Below are 18,507 nucleotides of genomic sequence, written 5' to 3'. Positions count from 1 at the left end.
ATTTTATTCTATGAAACATCTATCATTTATTTTCATTTCCACTGACAATACCTTCCAACTGAATTATTCCAAGTCTTGGATCTGGTCTTCTTGCATGATCAGATTTACTTCTGAAATAATCACTTCCCATATCCTATCCTTTTTCACAAATCTTCAATGGTTACTTACTACCTACAAGATAAATTGTGCTTGGCATTCAAGAAACACAGCAATCTATTCGTGTGTGTGTGTATGTGTGTTTAACCAACAATTAAGGCTCAATTTCTAGATCCCCCTGCGACAAGCCTGCTGAGTTTGTGTTCAAAACATTTTTAACTTATCTCTTCCTTTCTATCTGGTGTCTAAACAATCTTTAAATCCCAGTTCAAGTCCTAGATTTTCTCTAATGCCTTTCCTTAATGTACCAAGTTTACAGTTTTGTTTTCTTTCTGAAGAACAATACTGTAAGCTGAAAGGTAAGTATGATTTTAGTTTGCATTGAGAAAAATAGGATACATGGGTCAGATAATACTTGAGTATTATCAAGTTGTTTTTTTTTAAAGATTTTATTTATTTATTTGACAGAGACACAGCAAGAGAGGGAACGCAAGCAGGGAGAGTGGGAGAGCGAGAAGCAGGTTTCCCGCTGAGCAGGAGTCTGATGTGGGACTTGATCACAGGACCCTGGGATCATGACCTGAGCCGAAGGCAGCCGCTTAATGACTGAGCCACCCAGGCACCCCGAGTATTATCAAGTTTTCATGATTGTCTAACCAGAGGGCAACAAAGATGTTAAAGTGTCTGGGATGTTCAGTCTGGAGAAGAGTAGATTCAGAAGACTTAACAGATACCAATGTTCCATGTAAAAAATTAGATATAAATATATATCTGCATAGCTGTATATATTTGTATAGCTCTTCTAATATACATCACAGTCACCTGGAGAAGTACTGAAAATACAGATGCCTTGTCCTAACTCCAGTTATTCTGATTCTTTCCATACGGTATAAAGGATGCAGGCATCTACTTTACACAAAGTTTTCCAACAGAGAACATTACATTACAGCATTTTTTTCTGAAGAGAAAGTTTACCTTTTTATCAGTTTTATAAAGGGGTCTATAACAACCCCCAATCTCTCTGCCAGATGATGAAACGTATTTTAAAGAGGAAACGTAATAGGAAGGGAGACTAACTCAGGATAAAAGTAATCTGTAAAAAATAGTTGTTAAAAAAGAAATGGGCTGCCTTGTAAGGTAATATTGTCTCTTTCGTGCAAGTTTTCAAGGAAATCTCAGATCTTTCTATTGCAACTCATATCAAACCAGTTGCCGTTTCTTATTCTATGTCTGCAGAACCTCTTATACCTGACTGATCTTCAAAACTATTTATATCCTAGAATGTTTCTCTCTACCTCCATACCATTCCATTTTGCAAATTAATGTCAAAAGGACTTGGGAAGTCGACTTGAGAAGTCTTACAATGCCCAAAGTGGGATGATTTGGGCATCAAAAGATACTAAGTGCAATACCCTGAATTATATCAGGTATTTGAAAATACATGAGTTTGTGGTACTTGAGCAAAAAAAACCACCTAACTAGTCACCATCAGAAGAGGAATCAACTCATTATTTTAGAAAACTATTAAGAGAGAGAACTGAACATTTACCTTGCCTTTACTATAAAAAACCGTATCACCGGGTAATTGTAGTACATATCGGGGAAGGTTTCTTCCTTGAAGTATTCTAGCTCACAAATGAAGAAGGAATGACAGAATTAGAGTAATGTATTTAGTAATAGCTAATGAATTAGTAGAGCCAGGTCCTGATCATTAACAGATGCTAATGCCACTGAAAAAAAGAGAGAAGTAGACACTGTCTCCCTCATGATGAAAACACACCTCCTCCTACAAAGCAGTCTTGCAAAATAAAGAAACATGCCCTGAATATGATGAAGCCTCTAGATCTAGACCCAACCACTAAATTTATTTAGGAAATACAGAGGAACATGTTAAAACAACAAGAGGGAAATGCAATCAGCCAAATTCAGACTGTGGGGACCTCTACAGAACAAAGACTCAATTTCTTCAATAAGTACATGAAGAAAAAAATGAGATAGAAGGGGAACCTACTGATTAAAAGAGACTGAAGAGACATGCCAATTAATTGCAATGAATGGAACTCTGGATCCTGACTCAAAGAAGCAGACTGTAAAGAAAAAAAACAACAAATTGCTAAAGACATTTATAAAACAATCAGAAATTTGAACAAAGGCCAGATAACTGATAATATTAAGAAGTAGTTATTTTGGTCTTAATGATGTTATGTTTATGTTTTAAAAAATAGCATTGGTCTTTCAGAAATGCATACCGGAATATATAGGAGGGGGATGGATGAAATAAAATTGACCATGAGTTGATAATTACTGAAGCTGAGGGATGAGTACATGGGAATTCACTACATAATTTATTCTGTGCTTATTTGAAATTATCTAAAAGTTTAAAAAAATAATATAGAAGATTTGAATAACGGGAAAATATGATTATAAAAATAAACTTTTTTTTAAAGGATGTTCATATAGCTGAAGCAATCTTGGGAAGTTATGAAGGTATTTTTCTCTTTCTTAATTCCTGCATGCTAATTAATGAAGTTTCATTTAGAATGCATTTCACATATACTTCTTCTTAATTTTGTCCCCAAACTTTTTACATTTTCAACTGATAAGGCACCAGATAATCTTAACCCTAAATGTATGACAAATGAACAGAAGCATTTGTTTTGGCATTAATTTTATGGATTATGTGTTCGGAATTAGTCTATTGAAGTACTTTTACTGTTTTAACTCTCCATGGCTACAATGGTAAGAAAGTTCCTATCATCCCAGGAGGCTCAAGAAAGGGCTCTGACACACAGCAAGAAGTAAAAAGCTGTATGTGTGTGTGTGTGTGTGGGAGAAGTTGGGGGTGTGGAGAGGTAAGTGTGTGTCTGGGTACCTAGCCTGATAGGATGACACACTTATTCCTAGTAGACACCTTTATAAAGGAAAAACCTTTGAGCTTTTTATGCCTAACAGAGTCCATTTAAGATTAACTGCTCAAGGTTACATCAATAAGAGGTAAGAGTACACACAGTCTATCTAAATTACTTCCTCTCCTGAATGCCCACCTTTACTCTTCCACATCCACGCTTATATTTTAACTTCAATGAATCTTCGAATTCAAGTTAGTTTGGTTAGGAGAACATTCACAAGTTAACAATCCTTTACACAGTGAATCAAGTTACACTTTATAATTCTTGTCATAAATTTCCAAGAAACTATTTTGACCAGTGATTCCCAAATCGGGCTACCTCTCTCATTATCTTTAGCTTTTAAACATACAGATCCCTAGGCTGAATCAGACTGTTGAGAGGTTGGCACAGAGCATGGGGTAGAGATGTAAATTTTAAATTCCCCAGATAATTCTGATACATGGTTTATAAACTAGCATTTGATAACCACTGATTTAAATAATTTTCTTACTTTCCAAATAGGTGACTAAAGAGCAACACAAAATAAAACACCATACCCATCTATAGAAAATTCAGATAGAGAAATTAAGGTCAATATAAAGTCTTAAAAAGAAAATTAACGTCTTACCCTTGAGGCTCTTGGACGGTCTTGTTCTCTACTTTTTGTTCACATTCTTTTATCATGGAACTTAAAATGACCTGATTTTAAAAAAAAATGACTTTAGTGAAATACTATTTATTTAATCTAAACTTTTTAATTTAATTTTTAATATTACCACAAACTAGTGTTAATTAAAAGTGTCAAGTTTTAGCAGTCACTTTGTTAAAGAAATTCACATTAGATTGCTATATTACATGCAGAAATAGTTTTAAAAGACTTTAATCAGGGGCATCTGGGTGGCTCAGTGGGTTAAGCCTCTGTCTTTGGTTCATTTATGATCTCAGGGTCCTGGGATCGAGTCCCGCATCGGGTTCTCTGCTCAGCAGAGAGCCTGCTTCCCCCCTCTCTCTGCCTGCCTCTTTACTTGTGATCTCTCTCTAATAAATAAATAAAATCTTAAAAAAAAAAAAAGGACCTCAATCATATAACCTAGTAACTGATTTTGATTTTCACTGACCTTCCTAACTCTGACTTCAGTTCTCCCTTAGTTTTTCCTAGCATCTAATGGTGAAAATAAAATTGGTGTACATCTATGCATTTAACATATATATATTCCATGATCACACACATTTTTCCCAATAAAAGCTGCTTTGCTTTCTCCACGTTGCAAATAGTAAGATGCTCTATTTTAATGTCTAAAGCAGGGACCAGGTATAGGTCTGTGGTTACTAAAGTGTAACGGGAATACAATGGGCACTAAGAGTTAACATCATTTTTTCAGGGAGACTGAGTGAGTGAGGAAAGGGTGGAGGGATCGAAGCTGCTCCTCCAAGCTGGTGACCACACCAGAAACTGAATGTCTTCCTGAATATTCCCGGCCCCTATCCGGGCATGGAGGTCACTAAACAACAAATATTTACTGTCACCTACTATGTGCCAGGCACTTTTTTAGATACAAAGCATGCACGAACAAAACAGAGAGCATTCCCACCTTATGGAGAGCTTTTTCTTTCTTTCTTTCTTTTTTTTAAAAAATATTTTATTTATTTGACAGAGAGAAATCACAACTAGGCAGAGAGGCAGGCAGAGAGAGAGGAGGAAGCAGGCTCCCCGTGGAGTAGAGAGCCCGATGCGGGGCTCGATCCAAGGACCCTGGGATCATGACCTGAGCCAAAGGCAGAGGCTTTAACCCACTGAGCCACCCAGGCGCCCCGGAGAGCTTTTTCTTGAAAATAAATATAAAAAATAGGTAAGTTATGTAGTATATTAGAAGGTGATAGGGCTTTGTTAAGAGTATTGAATAAAATATAGGGTACTAGGAGGCCAAGGTGAAGAATGTTACAATTTACATGGAGGTATCCCAAGCAGTCTTCATGGAAATGACATTTAAAGGAAAAGCCTGAAGGAGATGAAGGAACGAGTGTTTTAGACACCAGGAAAAGGCAGAGCAAAGGTTCCATCTAGGTGAGAGTATGCCTGGCACATTCTAGGAAAGGAGACCCGACTGGTGGGTCCAGAGTGAGCAAAGGAGAGGGCAGAAGATGAGGTCCGAGATGTGAAGGAGGAGGGAGCCAGATCTTCGATTGCCTTCAGATTACAGTAAAGACTCTGGTTACTAAATGAGACTTGTCATATGGATGTTAAATCTAGATTAATCCTTTCTGAATCTTTTCTGATTTTCCACTCATCTCACAGATTATAGATTTTGTTTGTTAAGCCAGTTTTTGGTTTATTGTGTTTGGGGGGGGCGTTTTTTTGTACTTTTTCTTCTGCTCCCTGAATTGTCTGTTTCCTCCAGTACCCTCTTTCTTGCATGTATGTTTTCATCTCTGTCTTTGATCTTAGAGGGTTTTCCTCAAATGGCTGGTGATCCTGGGATGTCCACTAAAGACTGGGGCACTAAAGTGCTAATTACAATTTTTTTCATGCATGAGTAACTTCACTTTAAGGTAAATTGGGTACAAACAAACTTTCTATCTTCTTCCTCTGTGGGTATAATCCCAACTACCAGCATTTTTGGACCCAAGAAGGGGAAAGGTAACAAAGTTTCCCAACATTATGCCTTCACTTAATTTCCCCCTTCTCATTATAACACTCATTCCTGTTCTCAGCTACATGTGATATAACCCAAGTTCAGAAAGTAAAGCTCCAGAATTCTACCAAAGTCGAAAAGGGAATCTAGGAGTCTGATCCTTTGAACAACTTTTAACCACCCCTACTTTCAGTCCAATCTACCCTAATGGAGTGGTGAAATATGGCTTATAATATCATTTCTTCTGTCCTGCAGGCTTAGCCTTCATCTTGGATGCAAAAAATCCTCAACAAAATGCTAGCAAACCAAATTCAGCTTCATATAAAAGGAATTATGCACCACAACTAAGTGGGATTTATTGTAAGAATACAAAGGTTGATTTAATGTTCAAGAATCCATTCGTGTAAAACAATGAATCAAGAGATTAAAAGAAACAACCACGTAATCTTCTCAACTAAGGAAGAAAAAAAAATCTGACAATATTCTAGACTCCTTCATGATAAAACATCAACCAGCTGACAATAAAAGGAGCCTTCTCAACCTGATAGAAGGCACCTGCAAATACACCAAGCAAAGATGGAAAAAACTACACGGAGAAAAAGGTAATTCCCAATCATAATTTTAATAGGTATTTTAAGAGCTAACAGAAGAAGCAAACCACAAAAAACTGATAAAAACATAGGAGAATTAAATCTCAATTTACCTTATTAAACAAAACCCATGGATCAATTAATAATAGAAATGAGAATCCAATTTGAACTGAATGATAATGAAGATACAATGTAGCAAATGCACAGGAGGTGGCTAAAGGAATACACAGAGCCTTAAATTCATGTATCGGAAAAGAAAAGTTTAAAAGAAAATAATCTAAGCTTCCTCTATAAAAATCTGGAAAAACAGAAAAAAAAAACCAAAACCCACCATGATAATGAGTAGATAAAACAGGCTGAAAATACAGAATAGGAAATAAATGATAAATGGTTTTGGAGGAAACAAGAAGATAAACAATAAAAGAGTTATAAGGAAATGTGAGACAGAAAACGCAAACTTGGCTTCTTAAGAAAGTTAATGGTCAGCGCTCCAATTGCATTAGCATTTTACAGATTAAAAAGCATTTCATGTACATTAGCTCATTAGATTCTAATTACATTCAGTGACTGACAGCATGTAATCCCAACTATACAGAATTAAACAGAGGATCAAAGATGTTAATGGAGTTTTTCCAGATCTCCTAACCAGTAAGTAAGCTGTGACATGACCCTACACTAGATGTAAAAGAATTAAGCGTGGCATATCACAATCGTGCCTCACATAAAGAATGCAAGTCTGTAGAGGAGACAGTAAAAATATGAAGTTGGCACAGATAATCACAGTGGCTTAATCATCATGGACGCTTACCTCATGCTCTGGAGAAAGATGTTCCATGTCAGTTCGTAAACATCTGAGACCAGGTAAAAAGTGATTAACCATTAAATCCTCTGAAATGACTTGAGACAAGGCAGTTAAGGGAATTAAAAACCAAACTGGTATGTCCAAAAGAATAACAAAATAATAAAAATGAAGCCTAAGGCATGCAGATCACTTAGAGCAAACAGATTTCCCTCAAGCATGATTCTCATTTGTTGAGTTAATCACTTACCAAGAGTCAATTGTGCTTAACCCCACGAATCCCTTTATGTCAGTGGTCTTCATTATTGCAACACTACATAACTTAATTACCTGTAAACGCATGCAGTGTAAAAACTAAATTGTGTAATTTAGTTGGATGCTTAAATGAGTATGAAAAGTAAGAAAATTAATGCTTCCATGATAACTAAGTTGAAAAGTTTAAAAGAACTGGTAAAGGCCAGTTGCTTAAAATGGTGCTATTTAATTATGTCTGGGTGAAACAACTGTAAAAGATTAGGAAAAAGATAAAAAACTAAAAAAGGTCTATACCCAGTATTAAAGATGTTTCTGGATCCTCTTTAAAGAAACTTAAACTGCGAATCACAATTATATTATGGGTGGGGTTTATCTAACAAACATAAGTCTACAAAGCAGACTCACACAAAAGACCTCAGGCCCACATCAAAAGATTGGTAAAGAAAAGATTACGTATTTTAAGTTAAAGTAAGTTATATAAACCATTTTCTTGATTTCCTGCTTTAACCATCCTATTAAACTGGTCTACTGTTGGTCCTAATTAAATTGGATAAGAGAACTTTTACTATAATAACATAGGTTTAGTACTAGTTATATTTGGTGGTCACTTCTGAATTTTAGTTGATTATCCTGACATTCAAAGGGATGAAGAAAGCAGGTATATTTCTCAGGAAAACAATTCCCTTTGTTTATTCACAGCACATTCTTAGCTTATCATAGTTGTTAGCCATTTAAAAATAATTCTTATTTAGTATTATATATATACCATATTAAAGTGAAAAATGCAGGTAAGTGAGTTCCCTTATAAAGATGAGTTAACTAATCTTTTTGAAAAGTTATAATGAATTTCATTAATTAAAAAAAAATCAGTATTAATATATAACTTCTGCCTTAAAAGTACAATTACAACCAGGGCGCCTAGGTGGCTCAGTCAGTTAAGTGTCTGCCTTTGGCTCAGGTCATGATCCCAGGGTTCTGGGATGGAACCACGTATTGGGATCCCTGCTCAGTGGGGAGTCTGCTTCTGCTTCTCCCTCTCTCCCAGCCTGTGCTTGTTTGCTCTCTCTCTCTCTCAAATACATAAAATCTTGGAAAAAAATATACATTTATGACCTAGATAAACATAAAACAAATACAATTTTGAATACTGTTTGTAAATAAGACTCCTATAATGAGTGACTTATTATTTAGAAGGACTAAAAATATAGACATCATTTGGTTGAACTAATCCCTACAGTCCTAGAGAGGGCTGCAACATAATGGCTATGTAGTCTTGTTCTCTAGATCTTGGGAAAGCACCACCAACATGTAACTGTGAGGGACCCTTCAATTAGTAGTTAAGAGTCTGACTGGGGTGCCTGGATGGCTCAGTTGGTTAAGCCACTGACTCTTGACTTAGGCTCAGGTCATGATTATGAAACCAATCTAATCAGGGTTATGAAGCCAAGCCTTGCATTGGGCTCTCCACTGGCCTCCTTAAGCTTCTCTCTCCTTCTCTCTCTGCATCACTCCCCTACCTGGCTCACACTCTCTCACTCTCTCAAAAAAAAAAAAAAAAAAAAAAGAGTCTGATCTAGAGAAATATGGGCATGGATTAAGAAGCTGTAGATGGCCTTATTTGGAGATAAATAGTTACATCACCTCCTCTTTCTACTAACTGTTCGGTTATACCTTTTCCTATGGAATCACACAATCTTTCTTAAGGGTTGGAAACTTAAAGAGGTCATTTTATCCTATCTGATTATTATATTATCCTATCTCATCTGTGAATGATGGCCATAAACCCTCTAACTGCTAATACTGACAGGACATTCACAGTTTAGATCACTCCATTTTTAAATAGCTAAATTTGAAAGTTTTTCTTAAAGATTTTTTGAAAGATTGACTTATTTATTCTAGAGACAGAAAGCGCACAGAGGGACAGAAGGAGAGGGAGATGGAGAGAAGCAGACTTCCTGCTGAGCGCAGAGCCCAAAAGGGCTTCCGTGACCCATGAGATCATGACCCAAGCTGAAATCAAGAGGTGTATGCTTAACTGACTGAGCCACACAGGCGCCCCCAGAAAGTTTTTCTTACAAAATCAGACTCTTTGTAACCTTCTTCTTAGTGTTGGCTCTATTCCTGAGTTACACAGTGTGCCTAAACTTGCTTCTATGTAACAACATTTAAAATAATTTTTGAATTATTTTTTCATCCCCAAGCTAGCTCTTCTTTGGGTTAAACATTTCTAAATTCCTTTGAATTTTTTAAAAACAAGACTTTTTGACTTATTACTATACTTAATGTTAAAAGCTATAGTTTTTCCATGTCCTTATTAAAGTATGATGTCAGTGTTGAAAGGAATATTCTTGTGCTCTATCAGCTCAGACAGAATTCAATGAAACCTCAGAACAGATTTGGATCACAGAACAATGTGATTTTATTGTGGCCATACTGCACTCTGTTGACAAAAGTACACGTTATGACTCATGTAGAACTAACACTTTAAGTAACTGAAGTGGTCTATTGTTAAGATGTTCTTCCCCTTACTGTATTGGTGTAAAGACTTTATTATATTTATTCTATATATTGTGTGCACACTTAAACACAAAATCATATTCTTTCTATACAGATTCTATGGGCTTTAGAAGCCACTGGCTTGCCTACTTGGAGTATCTAGTTTTATATAGCTACAATTTTTGATCTTTTGACTTTCCAGTTTCCCTTGAGGCACACTCCTTTAGAAACTCTCTGCTATACAAGGTTATACGTAACTTTTTGCTTCAGTTTCTAAACATCTATTTTCACAAAGTCTAGGGAAGGTATAAACATAGCAGTATTTTCTTGCTTTGGAATACAAACTTTGACATGCCATTATTACTTTCTTGAAAGAGTCTTGTTACTTCTCCATTAGTAAAGAGTTCTTCCTTGCCAGTTCAGAATATCACTTCCTCTTTTTGCTTCCTCTATCTTCTCTAAGTAGAAAATGCCAACAAGATAAATCAAGAATAATAGTAAGTTCTCCTTTTAGTAGAAATACACTTAGAGAAGATATATGGATAGTCGAAGTACAAAATTACCAAAATATGGTGTCTCTGCCACTTTATAATCTGTATTATAAAAAACACAGTTTACATCATCCACATGAACAGGTAATCTATAGTCATTTCCTAAAAATAAAATGCTCTCAACTACTCATCCAACCTCAAGTTTTAACATATCCCAAAGGACAAACAGCTCCTTAACAGCTCTATGTTTCCACTTTCCCTACTTGATTTGTTCAAAGTAAGACCTCCCACTAGAATGTTCAGTCAAGAATCCAGGGCCAATCAGTGGTATTTGGAACATATTTATTTCATTTAAAATTGCTTGTTCACTTGACTTACCACCTCAAACTGGTATATAATAATATGGAACAATAAATATTAATCCTGAACCTTCCTTTGTCCTCTGTTTTCTCCTAGGAACCTCTCTCTACTGTAATTTTTTTCTGTTACAATTAGAATTCTCTGAGTATGTTGTGTACTCTGTACTTTTATAGTTCTGTTTGCATATTCAGCCTCTCACTCCTTTTTCAATCTCTTATTTCCTCTTTCTTGACCTCGCCTGCCTTTTAATGGGAAAGCAGAGAAGCTTGCGCTCACTCTGCCCATCTTTATCTTTACTTCCTTCTTCGTTTTATTTTACTAGGTCAAGGATAGTAAAGAGAACACGTAAAAGGACAGCTCAAGTTCTTTGTTCTAGTCACAGTTTTGCTTTCAACTATAAAAAAACAGAAGAAGTCACTAATGGCTTTAAGCTTTAGTTTAATCATTTAAGTTTAATCATTAATAAAATGTAGTGGTTGACATGGGTTAGATGATCTTTGAGTTTTCCTTCAGTTGTACCATCACTGTAGGTGCTCAGCCATGTCGGCACTATACCTCGACGCTATGGAGAGTGATATCTCTCCATAGCATTTCACAGGATACAGATGGTTGAACATTCATTGAAAAACCTCAATGCCAGAACACATACAATGCTTCCTTCCTTTTGATTAAGAGAAGCTTCAGCTATAACTCATTTCTTGCTCAATTACATTGCCAATTAACATAGATAAAACTTTTGTCAGTGTTTCAAAATTATAGAACATATAAGCACAGAGGATTTAAAATCATCTTTTAAAATTAGGAGTGGCTAGAATACCCAGGGGGGCAAGTCAAACCAAATATTAATTTTCTATAACCATTATGTAAGTTGAAGAAAAAAATATTACCTTTCAAACTTTAACAACTGAGGTTCACTGTAACATGGTTATATAAATATAGATACACATTAATAAAGCAAGGATACAACAACAGGAAAGTGCACTGTAGGCTTCAAAAAGATGGGTAGCAATATCCAGTCTTTTAGAATCCACAATTTGTAAATTATTCACCAAGGCTAACTTATGCAAGTGTGGTATAACAACTGAAAGAAGAAAAAGAAATTGTTAATTTTTATCTAAAACATTGCACACACTATACTCATACATTAAACAAAATTTTTTTCATTTTAGAATTTTTAAAATTTCATTTTAATTCTGGATGATTTCAAATCCTTCACTTACTTTTTCTTACTAGAGAGGAAAGCATGTGTTTCAGAATAAAAACATTTGGAAGGAACAGACCATAGCACTGTCACTATAACCTAAATATGAGGATGTCTACAGGTTATTTGGCCTCACTGAAATTAAATTTCCCAATTTGAAGGATGAAAACCAAATAAACAAATGTAAACAATCGACCTCTTGTGTTGTTATTATCTTTACAATTAAGTTTCTTTCTAAATATCAGGTATTATCACTGCTACTAAACAAAGGACAATTACAGTATACTTATTCTTTTTTAATATCAAATTATTTCACTCCATAAAACAATTCTTAGCTTTAGTTTCTCAAATTCTTAGAAAGACCAATGTCAAATAGCACTAATGGTTTAGTTCAAGTCACTCAAAGGGCTCAATATCACCTTCTGTCTCAATGAATAAGATAAAATTTCAAAAATAAAAATATCCTAGTACTAAAATAAAGTGATGGCCCAAGAAACAGTATCCAATGCAGTAGCAATAAGCACCTCTGGGGCCTAAAGCTGTGTTTCCTAAATACCACTTCCCAGTAAAAACAGGGTTCCTTGAAGAAATGGTTGCAGGGCCAGTGACTATTAAAGTATTGCTCACAGGGCCCCTTTCTAATCTCTGCTTGGTTAGGGAACCCAAAACACCACTCATAAGCACATACTTCTGACCAACTGTAGTGACTTCTTTCATGTTTGCATTGAGTTTATGTATGTGAAAGCCACAATATTCCCCTAGAAAAACTTCCTGCTTCCTAACTAACCGACATTATAATCACAAGTTTTACACTTACGTTAGTAAATGGCCAAAAAATGAAACAATCAAACCATGAAAACCATGAATTAACAATTTCCATTTTTAGGGTATTTTGACTTATCAAAATTAATAACAAGATACTTAAAAGGAGCTCTTGAAAAAAAATGGGAGACAAAAACTCCAAACATTCATTGATTTCCCACTGAATTCACTGAAACTCCAATTCGCTAACTGGCATGCTTAGGCCTCAAAAAAATGGTGACTCTAAGGCAGTCTCTCTAGAGAAATCTTAGAGATTCACTTCCCCTCAGCCTTTAGAATGTTCCTTGAACTTCTTTTTCTACTGACACATGCCTCTTTATTCCTTCTGCTCCTTTTCTGACCTCCTAAACAAGTAATCCTTTCCTTAATGTTTTTCTCAGAAACTCAATAACCATACTGCACAATAACCCCTTAAAGTTGCTTAACTAGAAAACAAATCTATATGTTACTTTAAACTCTAGAGCCAATTAAAGACTCTTGATCTAAAAGCCTCCTAAAGCTCAGAAGATAGACAAGAATTTACTACAGAATTCCACATTTCATTACATACATAGCATCCTAGCTACCATATCTGTAGCAATTAATTTATTTAACTGATAACTCCTCAGATGGAAAAAATGGTTAAAGGATTTACTAACCGAGATATGCATAATTCTACAACTGACCTTCAGTGGGCAAAGAAAATAGGAAATGTATAACATAAGGTCATTGCAGAAGCCTTTCGCTTAAGGGCAGATTAGACAGAGTCTACACTACAAACAAAATCAATCCATAGGAGACTTTATAAAAATTGATTTCAGTAAACTTTCCAAAAATATTTGGGGTAGATCCAACAGCCAAAGTAAAGGGAATCTTATCCTTTCTTTTTGTAAATGGGCTCAGAACTGAAATAAAGAACTTCTAAAAAAAAAACCCAACTAATCTGAAATGTAAAATTGCCATGTTAGAAAATCTCCAGCATATGACTGAACACTTTCAGAGGGCTTTATAAAGTAAAAAAGCTGAAAAGAAACAACAACAAAAGACTGAATTGTGTTCCAAATAAAACCAATGGCCTCTGAAAAAAAATCAAGACCAAAACGTCCTGTGAAAATGAGGAGTTGGGAACGAAAAAAAAGTCCACTGGCTTCTGTTCTCTAAGAAATAGAATGACGAATACCCAAAATGCCACTCCAAGGAAGATACTACAACTCAACAATTCTCTGACCTTCTTCCAAAATCCTAAAAAGCAACGGTCTATAAATAAAGATGGATATCAGTATGGAACCCTTGTCAAGATGACTTCTACTCTACCACTAAATTATTAACATAGTACATTAAAGTCCTCAGGGTAAAGTTTTAAAGTAAAATGAAAGTCACTGGGCAATAAGTACAAAAGAAAACAAAAGTTTTTTTGTCTTAAATGGGGGAAAAAAAATCTGGTTGTACCAGAATGTGAAAGAAGATTATGTTAAGACATATCTGTGGGTATACATTAAATTGTAGAAGGCCGCAGGGATAACAAGTGGTTTATTACACCTATTCAAACAGTGGAACATCTATTGTCAATAATCCCAAGACTACCTTTGTTATTTTGGGACCTTTATGAAAAGAAAATGTCTTTCTTTTCTGCGATGCATAAACCTTTCTTTTGAATGTGCACAACGTTAGACCATGTTCTAGAGAGTTACTAACTCGACAACATGGGCACACACCAAAGGCTCATTGCCTACTTAGCCAATTCCTTGATCTAAACGCCAGGACTTAAGTCTCTCCACTTCAGAACAATGACAGCCTCAACAAAACTGGTCAAAGTACCTTTACAGTTTTTACTAGAATTGCCTATAAATCTGATCTTACAATATGTGGAATTATCCCTATTGCTAGCTAAAATGCCAAATCTTTTCCTGTTAACTAACTGTGAAATATTGCTATTTTCTCATGTCATCAAAATTACCCTTTAAAAAATCATTTCGTGATTATGTTTCTGTAGCTCAGTAAGTGTCATGCCCTCGAAAGACCTTTTGGACAATGCTGTCAAATTCCTAACAATATTTTTTGTTGATGACACATTAAAAAATATCAGGCCAGATACGTAACAACTAGACTGTGGGAGAGTCCAATTTTGTTCTAGAAACCAAAATGACTTTAAGAAGTCAAACTTGTGGTCCTCTTCAGGGCATGTCAAATTGCTAAAAATTAAAGGACCGAAGAAGTATAGCAGTGATAACTGACATATGCTTTTGGAGTAATAAATACTGGATACTTTGATGTCACTAAAAGAAATTCCCGTCATAAAGGCTGAGGCCTACAGTAAAAGAGATACTACAGAAACTAGAGAAAATGCTTTAGCAGATAATTATGCAAATCATTAGTAGATGAACAAGCTGTGCATTAAAACAAAAATCATTGATCATAGCTGAATGGCATGGTAAGTGGAAGAAAAGCATATTTTTCTTAAGAACATGATTAGAAACACATAAATATTTCCTTAAAAGTGAGAATTAAATAGTAAGTTTTAAATAGAACACAGTATAGTATTTTGAAATTTAGTTATTTTAAAATGTCTTAAAAATAACTTGAAATTGTTTATGAGTTACTTTTCATGTGTTACAGCAGTCAGTATATAGTATAAAAGTTATCCAGTAATAGTATTACGGATCAGTTCACAACAGTCAAATTTGGTTCACTTTTAGCTTTCAGTATACGAAAGATAAAGTGGAGAAGGGCTTTAACATAGGACAAATCCTGAGAGAAGCTTCTGGCTTTGATCTTACATTACAATTCAGGAAAAAAAAAGGTAGAAAAATGTAACTTACACTCATCTCGGAACCTCGGCTCTGCATTAGGCCCAACTCTACCAAATGTTTTTATGATCTCTGTATGCAAAGAATACTGGTCTTGGTACTGAGGATCTTCCAGAAAAGAAGCCAACTGCATTTTCACCCTTTCCAGCAACTTAAAATTGGATATTGTACAGTTATTTCACAGAATATTAAAAATAGAGTAGAGTTGTTACAGAGAATGCTATACATTAATCATGGCTTGCAACATGGATTCAAATGATTTATATCAACATGACACGAAAAATTTGCAATTAAACAAGTCCTTATTTAGTCTTTCGGTTCAGAAAGTTTTTTATATTTTTGTTTATGCTTGTTAATTCTTCTTTAATTTTTTTTGAAAATATAAATATTCCCTAACAAACTGTAAAAACAAAAACGCCCACAGTAGAGAAAAACATAAATTTATACTAATTCTGTATCTACATTTTAATTCTTAAAACCAATCACAGTGTAAATTACCCAATTATTCACCTTCTGAAAGCAATGAGTCATTAATGACTTATATCTTACTCACATTTCCCTAAAAGACATTTTTATTTTAGGATTTAAGAACATGTTGAAATTCTGCCAAGACTGCAAGCTTTGCAGAATGACACTTTTTAATGTTGCTTCACCAGTGAAATATATAAGGAAAAGATGGAAAACGTCTCCCCCCCAAAACTAAGTTGTTTAATTTGTTACTAAAATATCTTTATGACAAAGGAACTTCATAAAGTAGTGTTTCCTTTTTTTGGAGGGAGGTAAAATGTCTGTTTCCATTTAAGTGGCTATGTTAATACATGCACAAATGATTTATTTTCTATCTGCAGGGTTTTTCATTTGTATAAGACATGTCCAATTTGATAGTAAAGAACGAAATTCTGATACTAATTTTAAGAAGTGTCTTACTGTTAGTGTTGCAGACAGAATGTAACAAACTTGAAATTAAATCACGAGATTCTAAATCAAAATACACTGTTAGGGAGAAAGAACTTGATAATCTCCTGAAGCAGGCCTAACAGAGGGCTGTCACAGTTCGATGCGCTGCAGTGACATGACACCAGCCCACTAGACTTGCACCTTGCTATCAGCGACACAGTTATGAGAACAGAGGTGCCCTCTAGCCTCCATTTGTGAAACTGAAATAGGTCTGTGTTCCTAAAGTTATCTGGCAAAATTGTCTTCAAATCTGTGCAAACTGGTAATCAGGAATTTATGTCGACGATCTAGAAGTCTACTGGAGAACAGAAGGCTTTCTGCTTTGAAGGTTATTCAATACTGCAATACTCAACTAGGCTTAAAATGGAACATCTAAGAGTTGGCTTATATTTAACTTTCTAATTGAGGAGGAAGATGGAGATTTCCTTAGGATATGAAGATATACTTTGGGTAAGGCTCTCATATTTTCAATACTGAGATATTGCTCTGGCCCATAACGAACTAAGAGATAAACTAGAAGGTATAATGCTCCCTGCCCCCTACCACTGGATACATGTGTGTAATATATATATCATCACCTCAACAGTACACGGATATTAAATGTCAATAATTTCCTACCTCTCTCTGAATAACTGTTTCCATAATAGTGCCAAAGGCCGGAATTGTGGCAATTCTGACAGAGCTGTTAGAATTAAAAAAGAAAGAAACTGAAACTTTCTTTGAGATGAAAAACTGATTATTAAATTGCATATCAAAGTAAGTACAAGGTAAATATACTGTATTAGTCTCTAGCAATGACAAATTAAATTAAAAAAAGCAGACCAAGAAGAATGCTCAAAAAGACAGACAGGGTAACTTAAGGTCGCAGTCTGTGGAACTCACAATTCAGGATCACTGGACAAGGTAACAAGGGCCGGAGCAACCCGCTTGTCAACTAACGCTTCACTCATGCCTCGAAGAGTCAGCTGTAAACCAGTCAACATGCAATAAAAAATGGTTTGGTAAACTGGAATGAGAACTGGGTTAGCTGTGACTGAGGATGGGCAGGCAGACTCATTGGTCTTTCTTGGTTTAGTCACCCACATGAGACATTAAAATGTTAAGCCTTTGGTTCATGCCACTATACTTACTGGTAACAACATGTTAGTGAGATTAGCAGAGCATCCTTTCTTGGCTTGGAAGAAATAGTCCATCAGCATATTCTAAGTTTTGGAAATGTTTATTGAGAATGATATTAATGTATTCTTTTCATGTATGGCCTCCAAATGTGATGGTTGACATGGTTGACATTCAAAAAAAAGATACATGAACAGTATAATAAAGTTTAAAATCAAGTGAATATAATCCAATATTATTATTTTAAAGAGATAAATATATTCTTTAATGGATTTAAAAGCTGATGGTTATTTCTTGACAGGCACATTTTGAAAGGGATGCTGAATGTAAAAGGCAGGGATGACACTTACATTTCAGGGTCACTGGAGAGAGTAATGAGAGCAGGAACAACCCTCTGAGCTACCAGAGTTTCATTCACCCCCTTCACCAACAGCTGATTGGTCAGCGTGGGGGGTATTCACAGGTGATGCATGGAAAGAGCAAACAGTGCCACGGGAAGAAGAAAGGAACAACCAAGAGAAAGAGAGAAAAACACAAAAGCAAAACCAAAATTAGAAGCTAAGCAAATATTGCTTCTAGAGTGCTTTATAAAGGCAGAGAATGCTTAGGAAGAGAATAAAGCTTAAATAGCCTAGCAGTCCACGAAAACAGAGTTTGTCACCAATTCAATGGCAGTTTGTACTTTTGGTCAAAGTATCCAGGCAATTTTTGTGTTCAATTAAATACAATTTTTTAAGAAAACCTTTTATTTCTTTCTTTCTTTCTTTTTTTTTAAACTTAAAAAGAAGATATATACTGGATTCTATGGTTAAAATTGTTGCAGTAAATCTGGTGTCATTTTGTTATGACCAACAAGGTACAAACTGGACTGTTTTTAAACCAAACTCAAATGGCTAGCAGATACCATGGAACTGCTCTGATTGTTCCATGGCAAGTCAACATAAAAATCCAGGACAATTCCCAACCTTTTACATCACACAGTTTTCTCTTTTGAGGTAGAGAGACATAATGCAGCCT

The 18,507-nt window shown here is 35.2% G+C and overlaps 1 protein-coding gene across 7 annotated transcripts in view; it reads right to left on the bottom strand.

Moving 5' to 3' along the window:
- The window catches only part of RELCH (RAB11 binding and LisH domain, coiled-coil and HEAT repeat containing), a 112,920-nt gene that overhangs the window by 7,729 nt on the left and 86,684 nt on the right, over positions 1-18,507 (bottom strand). For 4 of the 7 annotated variants that reach the window (XM_046024575.1, XM_046024572.1, XM_046024574.1 and 1 more), the window contains 6 exons: positions 17,841-17,923; positions 16,993-17,056; positions 15,430-15,568; positions 11,573-11,689; positions 7,016-7,104; positions 3,613-3,683 (listed from right to left, as the gene is read on the bottom strand). In XM_046024575.1, the coding sequence (XP_045880531.1) occupies positions 3,613-3,683; positions 7,016-7,104; positions 11,573-11,689; positions 15,430-15,568; positions 16,993-17,056; positions 17,841-17,923 (563 nt within the window). Of the gene's footprint in view, positions 1-3,612; positions 3,684-7,015; positions 7,105-11,572; positions 11,690-15,429; positions 15,569-16,992; positions 17,057-17,256; positions 17,340-17,840; positions 17,924-18,507 lie in introns of those variants that run through there. The other 3 variants (XM_046024573.1, XM_046024577.1, XR_006821021.1) reach the window with 3 other exon arrangements.

Source organism: Meles meles, chromosome 12 (assembly GCF_922984935.1).
Source record: "Meles meles chromosome 12, mMelMel3.1 paternal haplotype, whole genome shotgun sequence".
Classification (NCBI taxonomy): Eukaryota; Metazoa; Chordata; class Mammalia; order Carnivora; family Mustelidae; genus Meles; species Meles meles.
The sequence above is the reverse complement of the archived record's forward strand: the minus strand, read 5'-3'. Positions and strand labels throughout refer to the sequence as shown.